Consider the following 17,854-nt stretch of genomic DNA (forward strand, 5'->3'; position numbering starts at 1 on the left):
GTGGCAGGGTCTACAGATAATCATGGATTACAAAGGGAAAACCAGCTACGTTGTGGACACCGATGTCTTGCTCCCGGACAAGCTAAAACACCTTCTTCACCTGCTTTGAGGATAACACAGTACCACAAACGCAGCCCGCTCCCAAGGACTGTGGGCTCTCGTTCTCCATGGCCAATGTGAGTAAGATATTTAAGGACATTAACCCTTGCAAGGCTGCCGGCCCAGACGGCATCCCTAGCCACCTCCTAAGAGCACGCGCAGACCAGCTGGCTGGAGTGTTTACAGACATATTCGATCTCTCCCTACACCAGTCTGCTGTCCCCACTTGCTTCAAGAAGCAAAAAGGTAACGGAACTAAATTACTATCACCCTGTGGCACTCACTTCTGTCATCATGAAGTGCTTGGAGAAGCTAGTTAAGGATCATATCACCTATAGCTTACTGGACACCCTAGACCCACTTCAATTTCCTTAATGCCCCATAGATCCACAGATGATAAAAATCTCCATCACACTGCCCTTTCCAACCTGGACAAGAGGAATGCCTATGTAAGAATGCTGTTCATTGACTATACCTTAGCCTTCAGCACCATAGTACCCTCCAAACTCATCATTAATTAATCGGGGCCCTGGGTCTGAAGCCCGCCCTATAAATCTGGGTCCTGGACATCCTGACGGCCTGCCCCCAGGTGGTGAAGGTAGGAAACACCACTTTGCTGATCCTGAACAAGGGCCCCACAAGGGTGCATGCTCAGCCCCCTGTACTCCCTGTTCACCCATGACTGCGTGGCCATGCAAGCCTCCGTCTCAATCACCAAGTTTGCAGACGACACAACAGTAGTAGGCCTGAATACCAACAATGATGAGACAGCCTACAGTGAGAAGGTGAGGGCCATAGTGGATTGGTGCCAGGAAAAATAAAATCCTCTCCCTCAACAAAACGAAGGAGCTGTTCGTCAAATTCAGGAAACAGCAGAGGGAGCATGCTTCAAGTTCCTCAGCGTACACATCACTGACAATCTGAAATGCATCACCGCCTGGAACGGCAACTGCCCAGCCCGCAACTGCAGGGCTCTCCAGAGGGTGGTGCAGTCTTCCCAATGAATCACCAGGGGGACACTGCCTGCCCTCCAAGATACCTACAGCACCCAATGTCACAGGAAGGCCAAAAAGATCATCAAGAACACCTGAATCACAGCCTGTTCACCCCACGATCATCCAGAAGGTGAGGTCAGTACAGGTGCATCAAAGTTGGGGCCGGGATACTGAAAAACAGCTTCTATCCCACCCAGTTACTCAACCCTGCAACTTAGAGGCTGCTGCACTACACTAAGGGACACAAATGGCATTTGCTGTGTGATTGATGAAAATCTCAACTTGCAAATGTACGGTCCCTTACTAGACGTCCACAAATGTCTTTAAAATAAGCCGATGGCCTCAGGCCGTACCCCAGGGCCAGATCTTCCGGGAAGTCACCAAATGAAGTCTCTCAGACATTTAGTTTCCGCTTTATAAAAGTTTTAAATTGGTCATTTTTCACCTGTTCCGGAAAATTCCACCAGATGTCGACTGGCTGCTAAGTGCAAATGGACAAAACATCACCAATGTTACATGGCCATTTCTCCTAAAGGGAGAATACTTTGAAGATGAAACTTGGTGAGCACAGGTTTGAGCCCAGAAACAAGATGGCGTCGAGGACTCAACGCTTTGAGTTATGGCCCATTTTCTGGGATTAAAGGTCAAAAACAGTCATAGAGTGCTAATTTGACAGCTTCACGTTAAAGTACATGAACCTACGGTGTGAGGGAAAAAAAAGAACCAACCATTTATCGTAATTTACGAGAAATTTTACAATTGGTGATGGTTAAAGAATTGTATTTTTTTTCTTCAAAAAAGATAGATCCAGTTGCGGGGTGTTCAGACTAATCCGTTAAGGCGGGTTTCGGAGCACGACCAGCACGAAAATGACAACATTTATAAAAGTATTTGGGGTAGCCTCAGCTAGGCAAATGGCATCACCGTAGTCTCTAGGCTGTGCTGAGTTCAAGAGGATGCCCCTCTTGACCATAGCTCACTGTCTGACCGCAGCGACCGTGCAAAAAAGTAGGCCCAAAATGAAGCCTGGCCTAAATTTCAGGTGCTTTTGGGTGACAGTGGCAGAACCGTTAGGGTTAGAAGGACAATTCAACCACAGGAACGTTCCTAAGGTCCTCCCGATCTGTGCAAGCCTAACCTTGACCATGTGGCATTAACCCTTAACAGTGAAAACAGGGTGTTTTCATGCCACAGTTTACAATGACATCTCTCCACATAGGAATGCCATATCAAACGGTCTTTGTTGACAATCCATCAGGCCACTATGAGGACTACCTGTGTTGATTCTAAGCTTCCTGGAGCAACCGGAAGTGGTAAAAAAATGTTACAAAATAATCACCCTGAAATTCTTTAGATATAGCCAACCTGCAGTTTGAAAAACACTGCATTCTACCCTCTGTAAATCAGTCAGTCCTTAATGTAAAGACTTACAACTCATGATTCTGTGAAAGCCTACCACAAGGGGGACATGTATTCACTTTAAGCTTCCTGTGCTTACCGGAAGTACCTTAAATTGGGGTCATAGGGGCTGTTTCGAAGGGTTAAAAAAGGTCACATCTTTCCAAAACTTCATATGTGCAATTAGGCAACCCTCATGAACTGGAAATCAGTCATTTCTCCCAACAGATGTCAAATGATATCTTATTGACTCATTGACTTGACGGCTGACTTTTGTCCATTTACATTAAGTTTAAACAGTGATGAACCATCATTCAAGTTGACATGCTGAAATCAACACCAATGAGCGATGGAGAGGAACCACTATCACTGCCCGGCCATCCCGAGTGCCCCTAGTCATTTTGAACGTTTATTAAAAAATATTTTTTTTAAAGAGTCCTACTTCTCCCGCATCAAACAAATAGACCTAGGTTGATTCAGAGCTTAAGAGTGATATATATATAATTTGGTCAGTATAAATGCCATTTGGCCATGGTTCACTGGCTTTTGACGTATGGTCATATATTGCAAATTGACAAAATATAGGCCTTATGGACAAGTCAATAAAACAAGACAAAATGTATGTATAATTCACACAAATAAAGAAACGGTCCAGAAAGCACTTCAAAAGTTCACATTTTTACCTTGTCTATTAGCAAAATGAATGTTCACGGTAGAGCGCGCTCGCCATCATTGGGATTTTTGCTGTATGACACTTGGCATTTGCCATATTCCAGTTGCCATAAGCTTTGAATGAATTGCCGTCCATTTGAGTGGTATTTGCGATTGTATTTCGCCCAATGGCAATAAGATGCCATTCATTTGTCCATTTCAAGGGGGTCTTCCCTTACCTAAATACAGTGCATTCGGAAAGTATTCAGACCCCTTGACCTTTTGTTATGTTACAGCCTTATTCTAAAATGGATTAAGTAAAACTGTATCCTCAATCTACACACAATACCCCAAAATGAGAAAGCAAAAACAGGTATTTAGAACTTTTTGCAAATGTATTTAAAATAAAACAGAAATACTGTATTTACATAAGTATCCAGACCCTTTGCTATGAGACTTGAAATTGATCTCAGGTGCATCCTGTTCCCATTGATCATCCTTGAGATGTTTCAACAAATTGATTGGAGTCCACCTGTGATAAATGCCATTGATTGGACATGATTTGGAGAGAGGCACACACACCTGTCTATATAAAGTCCCACAGATGACAGTCAATGTCAGAGCAAAAACCAAGCAATGAGTTCGAAGAAATTGTCCGTAGAACTCAGACAGGATTGCAATGAATCGCAGATCTGGGGAAGGGTATCTACATTTCTGCAGCATTGAAGGTCCAAGAACACAGTGGCGTCCATCCTCCTTAAATGGAAGAAACTTGAAGCATGGTGGTGCCAACATCATGCTGTGGGGGTGTTTTTTAGCGGCAGAGACTGCGAGAGTTGTCAGGATCGAGTTAAAGACGAACGAAACAAATGAGATCCTTGATGAAAACCTGCTCCAGATTGCCCCGGACCTCAGACTGGGGTGAAGGTTCACCTTCCGACAGGACAACGACCCTAATCACACAGTCAAGACAAGTCTGAATGTCCTTGAGTGGCCCAGCCAGGACCCTGACATGAACATCTCTGGAGAGGCCTGAAAGTAGCTGTGGGATATGTACAGTCACGATGGGAACGACGTCGTCAATGCATTTGTTGATGAAGCCGGTGACTGAGGTGGTATACTCCTCAATTCCATTGGATGAATCTCAGAACAAATTCCAGTCTGTGCTAGCAAAACAGCATAGCATAGCGTCCACATCTGACCTGTTCCGTAATGAGCAAGTCACTGATGGTGATGGCAAAATCCTGGTAACTTTTCCAAAATTCCAACCTAGATTTCTGGAAAAAGTGGGAAGACTTCTGGCGTTAAGAGGGAATAATGACTAAATCCTTCAACTGGGATTTCTACACATTTTACAACCCTAGTTAGAGGGCTAGATAAACAGAACCAAATATTAGGTTTAAAAAGCAGCAGTTTACAATTTGACTATTCTATCAATGCAAAATATTAAAAATTTTAGCAACAAAACAAAAAGAACAAGGCTCCAAGGCGAAGAAACATTCTAAATTGTTTAAGATCAGTCATGTCAATCAGTCACATGCTTACTGAGGTGTAGCATACAGTGTTGTCTGAAATTGAATTTTAAGAATGCCCGTCTGTGGTAAGCCTACCATTTGTAAAACACAACAATGCCCGGACAGGGACAAAAAGATGTTGGCTCGTGCTTACTGGGGTGTAACCTAACACGTCGGCCCACAATGGATTATTATTTTATTGTTTTACTAGGCAGGTCAGTTAAGAACAAATTCTTATTTACAATGACAGACTACCCTGGCCAAACCCTAACAACGCTGGGCCAATTATGCACCGCCCTATGGGACTCCCAATCACAGCCGGTTGGGATACAGCTTGGAATTGAACAAGGGTCTGTAGTGTGCAACGTGTTAACAGTGGGAAATGCAGAAGTATTTTATTTTTCACTATGAGCAGCCTGTCAAATTGACAAACTTGGAACCACTGCTCATGACAAAATGGGGTGAAAACTCCTGGACAAGCGTGACTATCCATTCCATGTGGGTCATTTTACTTTTTTTATTTTATTTGACTGAGGCTATTTGATGGGAGAAATCTGCATGATGTTAAAAGTCTCATTACATTGTCATACATTTTTTCTCAAACAGGACTGAGCTCCTAGTGCAGGTATTATTATATTATGGCCACAGAGCGAGAGTTCAGAATTTGCATTCTCTTTAATAACACACCAACCAAATACAAGAAGAGATCCCATATTACTCTTTCATGCACTGTACATTTTTACTTCCTCTTTTCAGTAGTTTACCATACTCTTCAAGGCAGACACTGGACCATTTAAACATATCTATTAAGATTGTAAATAGCTACATGCAGTTCAACATTAATCAATGGTCTTGACTATAGCTCTAATGGTGTTAGTGTTATGCTGTGCTGAGGAATACACTAAATAAGTGAAATGCATAGAAATCCCCCGTAGGTAGGAGCTTTCAATTTGGTTTGTTTCATTAAGTCTACATACTAAATAGTCATAGACATGTTATTAACATGATAAAACATGTACTTCAGTGTGGCAGAAACTGCAGCTTGTAAAACTTCAAACGTGAATCGGAACATTTGTATCACAACTGCAGACCTCTGTCCATTTTCTCCCACATGGCAAGGCTAATACTAGAAAGCATGTCCTCTATTCTGCCTTGATCAGGTTGGAGTACGCTGCCTCAGAGCTTGCTTGCCCTTCTTTGAATTATCTATATAATGTAATCAGATATAAAAATTTACATCAATTTTGATCTGGCTGCAATGCCCTACTAGTTGTTACAGTACTCTGTCCAAGAGGCAGGTTGGTATCTAGCATGTTTACTGGTCGTACATATGCTATAAATACAAACAGATGAACATGGCTTGGCCTTACAGTGAGAGAGAAGACAACAACCCAGATCTAAGTCAATGCAGTCATTTCTCTCTCGTTCTCCATCCTTGAACTCTGTCTAAAACAGAGGAAATAAAATGAAACAATGGCAAGACATTCTAATACTGACATTCCAACCAAAAAACGACTGCTCCATCACCCTAACTCCAACGCTCCTTTTAGCTGAACAATCACAGTTGACTGTTTTTCTACAGCTTTCATTTAAAACAAATCTAAATCATGTCTCTATAAACCGAAGCAGTTAGGCACATTACATTGAAGTCTACTTCTCACCCTGACGTTTATAGTTACTTCATAAGTCAAGTCATTTGACTGTAAAATGAAAATGGCTATCAGTAATAGGAAATACATAGCACCATTTGTTGAAAATAAAACAAAATTTTAAAAAAGTTAAACATTTAAGCCATTATTTGGATGTTACCACTTAGCTTGCTTTACAAAAACTCAGTTACACAATCCTTCTAGCTCTCTATTTTATACATGCACTTTGGTGAAAACTGTTCAAAAACACAGCGTCTAATTATTTCATTACAAACATTTATCAGCTGAAACAAAGCTTGTCTGAATATCTGACGGAGCAACAACAATACTATGTACACATATGTAAAGTGTTATAAATAGACTTTAAACCATAGATACTATATACAGCTTCAAATTCTGACAGTATTGTTTCATCATGTGTTACCTCCCAGTACGATGAAGACCTGGGTGAAGACGGCTGTGGACTCAGTCAGAAACCAGTCCTCAAGCTTCTGACTCTACTCTCCTGGGGGGGGATTGTTAATGCTGAGAGTGTGGTGGAGGTTAGGGAACAGGAGTCTTATTCCCGTTTTCTCAAGATGACATAGATGAGTCCGCTGATCAGGGCCAGAGGGAAGGCCGCCCAGGCCATGATGTAGGCCCAGCCAAAGGCCTCTGAATCAGGCACCCACTCAGGACTCATCACCGTATAGATCACTGCTCCACTCATCACAAACAGACCTAGAGGAGAGGAAAATATGAGAAGAGGAGGAGATCAGGAGATGAAGAGGGGGTCGAATTCTTAAGATCAAATTCTTGTGTGTCACGCCATCACAATCTGCAATGCTTCATGGAAGTTGTTCTAGAATGAACCATGTTGGGTAGCAGTAGAGGGGAGGTGGGGTGAGTAGGGTCCATACTTCCCAAATGTATTCCCCCAGCCAATTGTTTCATCACACTGTCATGGTTCCTATTGAACTACAAACATGCCTCTGTTAGATTCCTCACGTCCTCATCGAAAGCCCTGGCCTGCTTCCAAGTTACAAGGGAACCCAGCAATGCCCACTGTAAACTGGCATGACACGGTCTCTGTGTTGATGTTAAGTTAATTGTTGTTCACCCACTATGTTTCCAGTCTTGAAATTTCCAGTTGTGTGAGTGTCTGTGCCCACTGGCATTTAATTTAATTATCATCATTTCACCTTTATTTAACCAGGTAGGCCAGTTGAGAACAAGTTCTCATTTACAACTGCGACCTGGCCAAGATAAAGCAAAGCAGTGTGACAAAAACAACAGAGTTACACATGGGATAAAGAAACGTAGTCAATAACAATAAATAAAATCTGTATACAGTGTGTGCAAATGAAGTAAGGAGGTAAGGCAATAAATAGGCCAATAGTGGCAAAGAAATTTACCATTTCCACTAGAGTGATATGTACAGATGAGGATGTGCAAGCAGAAATAGTGGTGTGAAAAAAATAACAGAAAAACAAAAACAAATATGGGGATGAGGTAGGTAGTTCATTCATTGGATGGGCTATTTACAGATGGGCTGTGTACAGCTGCAGTGATCGGTAAGCTGCTCTGACAGCTAATGCTTAAAGTTAGTGAGGGAGATAAGTCTCCAACTTGAGTCATTTTTGGAATTTGTTCCAGTCATTGGCAGCAGAGAACTGGAAGGAAAGGCAGTGTTGGCATTGGGGATGACCAATGAAATATACCTGCTGGAGAGCGTGCCACGGGTGGGTGTTGCTATGGTGACCAGTGAGCTGAGATAAGGCGAGGCTTTACCTAGCAAAGACTTATAAATGACCTGGAGCTAGTGGGTTTGGCAACGAATATGTAGCGAGGACCAGCCAACGAGAGGAGCATACAGGTTGCAGTGGTGGGTAATATATGGGGCTTTGGTGACAAAACAGATGGCACTGTGATAGACTACATCCAGTTTGTTGAGTATGGTGTTGGAGGCCATTTTGTAAATGACGTCGCCGAAGTCAAGGATCCGTAGGATAGTCAGTTTTACGAGGGTACGTTTGGCAGCATGAGTGAAGGAGGCTTTGTTGCAAAATTGGAAGCGGATTCTAGATTTAAATTTTGGATTGGAGATGCTTAATGTGAGTCTGGAAGGAGAGTTTATAGTCTAGCCAAACACCTAGGTATTTGTAGTTGTCCACATACTCTAAATCAGAAGCGTCCAGAGTAGTGATGCTCGTCAGGCGCAGGCAGCGATCGGTTGAAAAGCATGCATTTCGTTTTACTAGCATTTAAGAGCAGTGGAAAGCAACGGAAGGAGTGTTGTGTGGCGTTGAAGCTCGTTTGGAGGTTTGTTAACACAGTGTCCAAAGAAGGGCATGGTCTACAGTGCCAACCTGGGAGATTAGAAAGTGCTGCCAATGATGAACACAATAGACCAGAAGAGGTGGCAGAATACAATACCCTATTCAACTGACAGACAATATCAGTGCACTGACAGACAACGCAGAAGCTGTTTGTTGCAACACTTTCTGTGAAAGTCCACTCCGGTGCGGCAGGTGCATAGTCTGGATGTTTAGTGAACTGCTGGTGTATTGCTTGAATACAACAAGAAGCTTTAGGACCCTTTATACAGTGTAAACTTTTGAATAGGTCTGTTTCAGTTGAGTTTTCCTGAATGACATAATGGGAACTTACTGGCAAGGATCTGGAAGACTCCAGTGAGGAAGAAGCGGCCTCCCTTTTGAAGGGTGAAGAGCTGACAGAAGAACAGGAAGAGAGAGATGAAGCTGAAGATGATGGACAGGATCATCAGGGCCTGCACCGCCTGGATCCACACTGCAGGGAAGAGAGGGGGAGATTGTCAGTCAATTATACATAATATATTTAAGCAATAAGGCCTGAGGGGGAGGAGTGCATGTTCAACACATCACGGCTAAGGGCTGTTCTTAGGCATAACGCAACGCAGAGCTACAGAGGACCTCACAGGACACATGGACTAGACATAGCTATGCAGTATATACAGTTGAAGTCAGAAGTTTACATAAGTCTGTTGGAGTCATTGAAACTTGTTTGTTTTTCAACCATAACACACATTTCTTGTTAACAAACTATAGTTTATGTAAGTGTATGTAATCTTCCGACTTCAACTGTATGAATTGGCTATACATGGATACATGCATTAGACTCACAACTATACATCAGACTTCACTTTCTATTTACAGCAACATAGAAACCCAATCATGCAGAGTTCGCAACACTAAAGAAACAACTTTAATGAGAATGGAGATCAGTGAAATGACAGGGAAGAAGCCCTGTTTAGGTACCTGGAACACTTAACAATCAAAGTCAGGGGAGGGGTTCTACTAAGCTGTATGGAATTGTTTTAAGGAGGTCATACCAAGGATCATTTTGCAAGACCCATTGAAGTATCAATTTTTATGATTTGATTAAAAAAGTGACCTATAAGCCCATACAAACCACTGAATAACATTCACTAAAAATGGAACAGAAGAGGAAACATTTGCATTTATTTTTTACACGTATATACAGTGTCCATATATACACACACTTCCATTAACTTTTTCAACTGGTACCAGGCGACATTCAGATGAATATGGGTATCCTAGAGCAAAACAGAGTCTCACCTTTGCACAGAGGGGGCATATACGTGTGTAGCCCAAACAGACAGAACTTGGCAGATTCTGACTCGTCTGAAGTCGGTACAGCCAATATGCTTGTTGGGGTTGTAGAGAAAAATGGAGAATACCATCGTGTTCGTGAGTCTCATTTGTAGGCCAAACCGTTTGGCTGCTACAGATTTTTGTTACAAGACTGTTTTTCGGGATGTCTCATGGTCTGACAACCACAACTCTAGCTCACCTTTCACCGAAGACGCAACATCTGTGGATTGAGAAGTATCCAATGCAAAAAAACAGATATCTAGCTTAAAATTACTGATTTTACGGCGAATTTTTTGTATTATGCTGATTACATTTCCAAGGGGGTACGAATGTCAACCACAATAATGGTACCTAGGGATCCTGTTCCTGAAAGCATTGTAGGCTACTCAATAATACAAATAGGCCCTTAAGACATTGTATAAGATATTGATGGTCTGGTTACTATACCTACTGCTGTTCTAAGGCCAGGTTACTACAGCACAGAACACCCTGTTAACCCATTATAGTAACCTGAAATGACAGCCAGGGACTTTGAGCAGTAGCTTTGCGTGTTGTGATAGTGTTGTTTGCTCTATAACCTGTTAGGCCGATAGTTCATAAGCTTTGCCTCCGTGATATAAGGCAGAGACATTAAGACAGTGGCAGAATAAATTCATCCACACCTTTGTTTCATCACAAAACTGGAGTACACAAAGCATATTGCATGTAACATGACCTACAGCATTGTCACGCAAGTGAAGTGTATCTAAAAGGGACCATAATTCTCTGTACTGGCCAATGATGATTATAACAGTGATTCTGATCCAATCATTAATGTATCCTACATTTTGGAATACTAAACTATTGATTTAGAACCACGGAGAGTTACCGCAAGACAAAGAAAAATGGTGCTGCCTCCACTAATCCAGCATGATTTCAACATGCTTAGTCCAATACAGTGACAACTAAAAGATACCGAAATCAATTTAGTCCAATCAATGTAAGCTAACTATGATGAGGCTGTCCATGAAACTGATTCATGTGTGCAAAAATGTTGACTCACCCTACTTGTAGAGAAACGCCAATGCCATCCTCTTTCATGTTGCCTAAACGGTCTATGACTGTCATACAGCACAAACGGTTTGTTGTCCTAGGCTAGTTGGCTAAAATGCTTGCTCGCTAGCCTAACTCCCTTTCATTGGAAACTAGTTAGCTAGTAAAAATTTGATTTCTACACCTGTTGAACTTCCATCCCCTCAATCCAGGGGCACAATGTATACATTAATGATTGGATCAGAATTGCTGTTATAATCATTGGCCAGTACAGAGAATTATGTAAAACCACAAGTCCAAATCCCTATTAGTTAGCTAGTCACCGGAGGACAACACAACAATTCAAGTTTTTTGTCCATGACTTTTGGCTTCTAAAGTGATGCCACTGGATTTGGCTTCACACCAATCGCTTCCCTTGACACTTTTGGTGCGCCAGGACCATTCACAGCTGAGCTCAATGACGAGTTGGCTTCCCTTGCAGTCAATGCTACGACGTCATACTCTTGTTGAGCAGACAGAATCAGATAGATGGGCTACACAGACAGACAGGAGGGCGCTGTTTCGTTCACTTGGATGCTTTCTCCGGTGAGATACATTGTCTCTTGCGATTTGAAGGATATTTATGAAAGACTAAAGATAAATTATGTTGTGTTTTTTTTCTTGGTACATGTGTGGAAGCCAGGCTTCCCTTGGCATCCATGAATACATGCCACTGACAGATATATCCCCCCACCACTCTGTGTTAGCGCTCCAACCACAGCACCATCTACGTCTGGAATGCCTGGACTTCCACGCAGCTCTATTTCTTGTCAGAGGGTCATGCATGTAGCCTGCATACACGCTCAGGTTTCCTAAGGCATCTCTCCATCTAGCTCTCCAAAGCCATTTCTCACATCTCTCTCCCTTTCACTTCACGTTTAGCTGTGTCTGCTGCTGTCACTACCCATGCCACAACATGTTTTCTGCTGGAGCTCTACCACAGTATTTACCTCTACAGAGCCATCCAGAAATGTATTATTGGGCTACGTAGAAATCTATTCTACATCAAGGAACACATGGAAGTAGCAAAATTAGATTTCAAACGTAAAAATAAAAAAATACACCTTATGGAACAGAGGGGACTGTGAAGCAACACAAATGTAGGCACAGACACATACACATGTTCACATGGATTTTGTGATGTAGATATGTGGTAGTAGAGTAGGGGCCTGAAAGCACACAATGAGTTGTGAAATCTGTTGAGAATGTATTATAAAAAAAAACATTACAAATCTGCCTTAAGTATTTTGGACCCCAGGAACAGTAGTTGCTGCCTTGGCAGGAAATAATGGGGATCCTTAATAAATACAAATACAGACCTGCATGCCCCTTTTGGATACTAAGGACACTGTACCATAGTCAAGTAGGAAGATAAGATTCCAGTATACACCATGCATCCTCCATGTCTCAGGTACTAAACTTACTGTGGATGCTTGTTTTTAACCAGTATTTAATTCAGCCCAAATCCAGTGGTTTTTGAGACCCTGCTCAGGCTGCTTTAGCATCACTAATTGGTTAAGAAACCTCAAAATGAATGATTGTGACTCAGACATAGTCCAGTCCACAGCAGACACTTTACTAATTTATAACTGTTCGTTCAGTCGACATCCATTTGTAGATTGTTTATACATCTCCCATGATGCACCTGAAGCTTTCCAGGAAACTAATACATCTTGTCATGAGAGGTTTGGGGAAACAGGGTTTGATGGATTCAATGACGTTATCAAAGAGTCTGTCACCCCAGAGCAGAGAAATAGCCAACAATACTATCAAACCAATCCACTGAATAGCAATACAACAAACTATTTATATCCATGAAAGCTTTACATAAAACCAAATCACCTCTCATAGTAAGGCAAACGATACATTAATGTATGACAATTTATAGGCCTAAACATGATAACATGTTGCATGATACTTTGTTGTTCGGCACTTTGTTTTACATCAGGGTTCTATAAATATATCCTATCCCTGCTATCCCTGCTGAAGAAAAGCAGGCCAAAACCATGATGCTGCCACCACCATGTTTGACAGTGGGGATGGTGTGTTCAGGGTGATGAGCTGTGTTGCTTTTACGCCAAACATAACGTTTTGCATTGTTGCCAAAAAGTTCAATTTTGGTTTCATCTGACCAGAGCACCTTCTTCCACATGTTTGGTGTGTCTCCCAGGTGGCTTGTGGCAAACTTTAAATGACACTTTTTATGGATATCTTTAAGAAATGGCTTTCTTCTTGCCACTCTTCCATAAAGGCCAGATTTGTGCAATATACGACTGATTGTTGTCCTATGGACAGAGTCTCCCACCTCAGCTGTAGATCTCTGCAGTTCATCCAGAGTGATCATGGGCCTCTTGGCTGCATCTCTGATCAGTCTTCTCCTTGTATGAGCTGAAAGTTTAGAGGGACGGCCAGGTCTTGGTAGATTTGCAGTGGTCTGATACTCCTTCCATTTCAATATTATCGCTTGCACAGTGCTCCTTGGGATGTTTAAAGCTTGGGAAATCTTTTTGTATCCAAATCCGGCTTTAAACTTCTTCACAACAGTATCTCGGACCTGCCTGGTGTGTTCCTTGTCCTTCATGATGCTCTCTGCGCTTTTAACGGACCTCTGAGACTATCACAGTGCAGGTGCATTTATACAGAGACTTGATTACACACAGGTAGATTGTATTTATCATCATTAGTAATTTAGGTCAACATTGGATCATTCAGAGATCCTCACTGAACTTCTGGAGAGAGTTTGCTGCACTGAAAGTAAAGGGGCTGAATAATTTTGCACGCCCAATTTTTCAGTTTTTGATTTGTTCAAAAAAGTTTGAAATATCCAATAAATGTCGTTCCACTTCATGATTGTGTCCCACTTGTTGTTGATTCTTCACAAAAAAATAGTTTTATATCTTTAGGTTTGAAGCCTGAAATGTGGCAAAAGGTCGCAAAGTTCAAGTGGGCCGAATACTTTCGCAAGGCACTGTACATAACTCCTAATAGGAAGATTAAAAATAAAGAGGCCATCCAGTGTGCGTGACCATTGGTGGAGCCTCCATCCCACCCTCATGTTTAGCTAACCCAGTCATACCAGTTGTACTGTTTGCTCAGCAAAGCATTGCAGTAGCCTTTGAACACTACTGATTGGCTGGGTTGGGCTGGGCCCCGTGCACGTGAGTAGACTCCACATCTTCCCCTCGACCCCTACCTCCTTCCCCTCGACCCCTACAGAACACGAGAAAGAATCTGAGTCTGACCCGCTCATTTTAGACATCACCAGGCAGCTATCTACAGCCTGTTGGGCTTGAGACTAGTGTAGTAATGGATCTGAAAGGTAATACTATAAAACTTGTGTTCAATAGTTTAATGTATTACATTGCCTCTAGAACCATGTTTTAATGACGTCAGACAGAGGCTCTACATCTGTCCTCGTGCTCCTAGACCTTAGTGCTGCTGTTGATACCATTGATCACCACATAATTTTGGAGAAATTGGAAACCCAAATTGGTCTACACTGATAAGTTCTGGCCTGGTTTCGATCTTATCTGTCAGAAAGAAGTCAGTTTGTCACTGTAGATGGTTTGTCCTCTGACAAATCAACTGTAAATGTCAGTGTTTGCCAAGGCTCCGTTTTAGGACCACTATTGTTTTCACTACATATTTTAACTCTTGGTGAACGGAAAGGCACTGGAGCAATGAACCGCCCTTGCCGTCTCTGCCTGGCCGGTTCCCCTCGCTCCATTGGGATTCTCTGCCTCAAACCCTATTACAGTGGCTGAGTCAGTGGCTTACTGGTGGTCTTCCATGCAGTGGCTTATTGGTGGTCTTCTATGCCATCCCTAGGAAGGGTACTTCACTTGAGTGGGTTGAGTAACTGACGTGATCTTCCTGTCCGGGTTGGCGCTGCCCTAGGGGTCATGCCGTGGCAGAGATCTTTGTGGGGTATACTCGGAATTGTCTCAGGATAGTAAGTTTGTGGTTGGAGATATCCCTCTACTGGTGTGGGGCCTGTGCTTTGGCAAAGTGGGTGGGGTTATATCCTGCCTGTTTGGCCCCGTCCTGGGGGGAGGGGCCTAGGGTCAGTCTGTTATATCTGGAGTATTTCTCCAGTCTTATCTGGTGTCCTGTGTGAATTTAAGTATGCCCTCTCTAATTCTCCCTCTGAGGACCTGAGCCCTAGAAACATGCCTCAGGACTACCTGGCCTGATGACTACTTGCTGTCCCCAGTCCACCTGGTCGTGCTGCTGCTCTAGCTTAAGCTGTTCAGGTCATGGTTCCACAGAACAGTTCACCAGACATGGTACCTTGTCCCAGACCTGCTGTTTTCAACTCTAGATACAGCAAGAGCGGTAGAGATACTCAATGATAAGCTATGAAAAGCAAACTGACATTTACTCCCGAGGTGCTGACCTGTTGCAACCTCAACAACCACTGTGATTATCATCATTAGACCCTGCTGGTCATCTAGGAACATCTTGGCCAGGTTCTGTTATAATCTCCACCCGGCACAGCAAGAAGAGGACTGGCCACCTCTCATAGCCTGGGTCCTCTCTAGGTTCTGGCATTTCTAGGGAGTTTTCCTTGACACAGCGTTTCTACACCTGCATTGCTTGCTGTGTGGAGTTTTAGACTGGGTTTCTGTACAGCACTGACATCAGCTGATGTAAGAAGTGCTTTATAAATTAATATGATTGATTGATGTTTCTGCTAATTGTAAAATATTCTAATCCATATCATAACTTCTAATTTAAGATGGTATTGTTTGTTGTTGCACTGTTTCCCTCCAACCCCTATTGACTCTGAATCTGTCAAAAAAACAAAAAACACAGCTGCTAGGTCTCTGTTTTTTTTAATGCTCTCGCTGTATACAGGATCTGATACATGGGTGTGACCAGAGCTGTCAGCACACTGTTCTGTATGGGGTGGTCCAAGGCCTCCCTGTCACACACACACACACACACACACACACACACACACACACACACACATCTAACACTTTAAAATACCCTTAAAAAGACCCATACATGCCTGAATATGGACATCACACCATGACTATTTATACAGAGTTTCACATTCTCACCCCTAGATGGCAGTAGGGTCTCATTGGAGCCTGATTCCCATTAGGGGCATGGTTAACATTAATGTGAGTGGGATTTCAGGGCCTAAGCCAGTTATTGTTATTCACACTTGAAGTCTTCCCACATTTTACTGTCTAGGATCTTACAGTCAACCAACAGTGCTTAACTTAGTCTCAAGACACAAGAAAATCTCAACCAGTTTGGTGTCAAATGCACTAATATTCAGAATACCCCATTTATAGGATCTACAAATAGATATCTACAGTATATCCTTCAAAATAAGTTCACTATTGGAAAATAGGAGGCATCATCAGCATCATGCAGAATGAGAGATGACTTTCTGAAAAAAAAAAACCTAGCCACTGCAGCAGATGTACAGTCAGTCTCTCTACTTTACCTCCAGTGTTGGCCGGGTCACAGTGGTATCCTACATTGGTTGTAGAGCAGTTATTCCAGAGGTCTGAGCTGCTAGTGGACCCTGTCGTCCAGGCCTAGAGGATAAACACAGAGCTGCTATTAACAAGAGAACACTGCAGCCTGATTTTTTTTTACTGTTTTGATTAATTTTCAGAAATTATTGATAATGAGCCCTACTTACATTGACAATTGTTGACACAAATAGGAGGACTAAGGCTGCAATGTGCAGGACGACGATTCCCAGTAGTAGGAGCAGCATCTTGTCAGAAGGAGCTAAATGAGAAAAGAATGGAGGCGCAGTCAGTTTCTGAAGGTCTCTCTCCAGTTCTGTGGGACTGGGACATGGGTGTGTCACTGCAGGATCTGTAATGCCCTGCATTCAACACAGAACAGCGCCTTCTCTGAAACTTGATCTGCACAGTGGAATGTCTATTGGAGAGGAATTTAAAAAGGAGAACGTGTTTATGTCCAACTGATATTCAACTTGTAATACACATGAAGTTTAGCTGAACATTTCGTTAATGTTTAAAATGTAATAGTCGCTTATGCATGTCCACTAGAAATGAAGTGTATACCTACAATATTTTTAGAGTAGCATGGCATTAATCACATTTGGTTAGTAAGTTACCCTGCTTTCCTTTATGAGAAGAAATACTTTAATAGGCAGGTTGTTGTTTCCTCCATGTAGCATGATAAACAAATCAATCTAGGTTAGAACAGGCCAGCTTTCACACAGCACTGCATGTCCAGTTGGAACTAAAACATGTTCCACTAAACCAGAGATAAGTGGACATTATCAACAGCACTGTGTAGGCTACTTCCTAAATGATTTATGCCAGTTGGTGTGTATATGTTGCAGGTGTATTCTCAATAGGTGCTCATGAATTATAAATACACAATTCGGCTCCATCTAGCAAAAATATTAAATAATAGACCAGAAAAGGCTACTGTATGTCGACACGCTGATAGTCGATATGTAAAATTAAGATCCATCCGACATACATGTTTTTATGGATATTACAGCTTCTAGGAAAATAAACCACGTCTTTCCCCTGCCTGCTTGCCTGCGAGAAGATCGCAGTAATTTAAATTTTAATGAGGAAAGGCCGCTTCGTTTTGGAGCTCCGTTCGTGCCATATATTCCATACGCATGTGATTATTTAATCTACCGAAAAAGTTCACCACAGTTGGAAGCAAAGATAACTTACTTAGTGCGACTGCAGAGTGACTATAATTCCACAAAAAAAATGGTTTTCCGAAGAAAAGCGCGCAAAGCAAGTTTCCCCGAGTCCAACAACTGTTCCAATTTCTTCCGACTAGATTGATGTGAAGGGCAGCGCTGCAGTTATAAAGTATCTCAT

At 42.3% G+C, this 17,854-nt stretch overlaps 1 protein-coding gene across 1 annotated transcript; it reads right to left on the reverse strand.

Annotated features, from left to right (window-relative positions):
- Window positions 1-5,313: 5,313 nt before the first annotated feature.
- LOC112246392 (peripheral myelin protein 22-like) lies at window positions 5,314-17,854 on the reverse strand. Its single transcript, XM_042327084.1, has 5 exons — window positions 17,702-17,854; window positions 16,675-16,766; window positions 16,474-16,567; window positions 8,956-9,096; window positions 5,314-7,026 (listed from the first exon to the last, which is right to left on the reverse strand). Exons 2-5 carry the CDS (start codon window positions 16,750-16,752, stop codon window positions 6,866-6,868), a joined length of 474 nt encoding a protein of 157 aa, XP_042183018.1. The 5' UTR covers window positions 16,753-16,766; window positions 17,702-17,854; the 3' UTR covers window positions 5,314-6,865.

This window comes from Oncorhynchus tshawytscha, linkage group LG01 (assembly GCF_018296145.1).
Source record: "Oncorhynchus tshawytscha isolate Ot180627B linkage group LG01, Otsh_v2.0, whole genome shotgun sequence".
Lineage (NCBI taxonomy): Eukaryota > Metazoa > Chordata > Actinopteri > Salmoniformes > Salmonidae > Oncorhynchus > Oncorhynchus tshawytscha.

What these genes read in the sequence shown, in the direction of transcription:
- LOC112246392 (XM_042327084.1), bottom strand. Translation starts at nt 16,752, where the DNA reads ATGCTGCTCCTACTACTGGGAATCGTCGTCCTGCACATTGCAGCCTTA. An exon ending in TGACCCGGCCAACACTGGAG is followed by an intron (nt 9,097 to 16,473) that starts GTAAAGTAGAGA and finishes TCTTCCCTGCAG; the next exon opens with TGTGGATCCAGGCGGTGCAG. An exon ending in AGTCTTCCAGATCCTTGCCA is followed by an intron (nt 7,027 to 8,955) that starts GTAAGTTCCCAT and finishes CCTCTCCTCTAG; the next exon opens with GTCTGTTTGTGATGAGTGGA.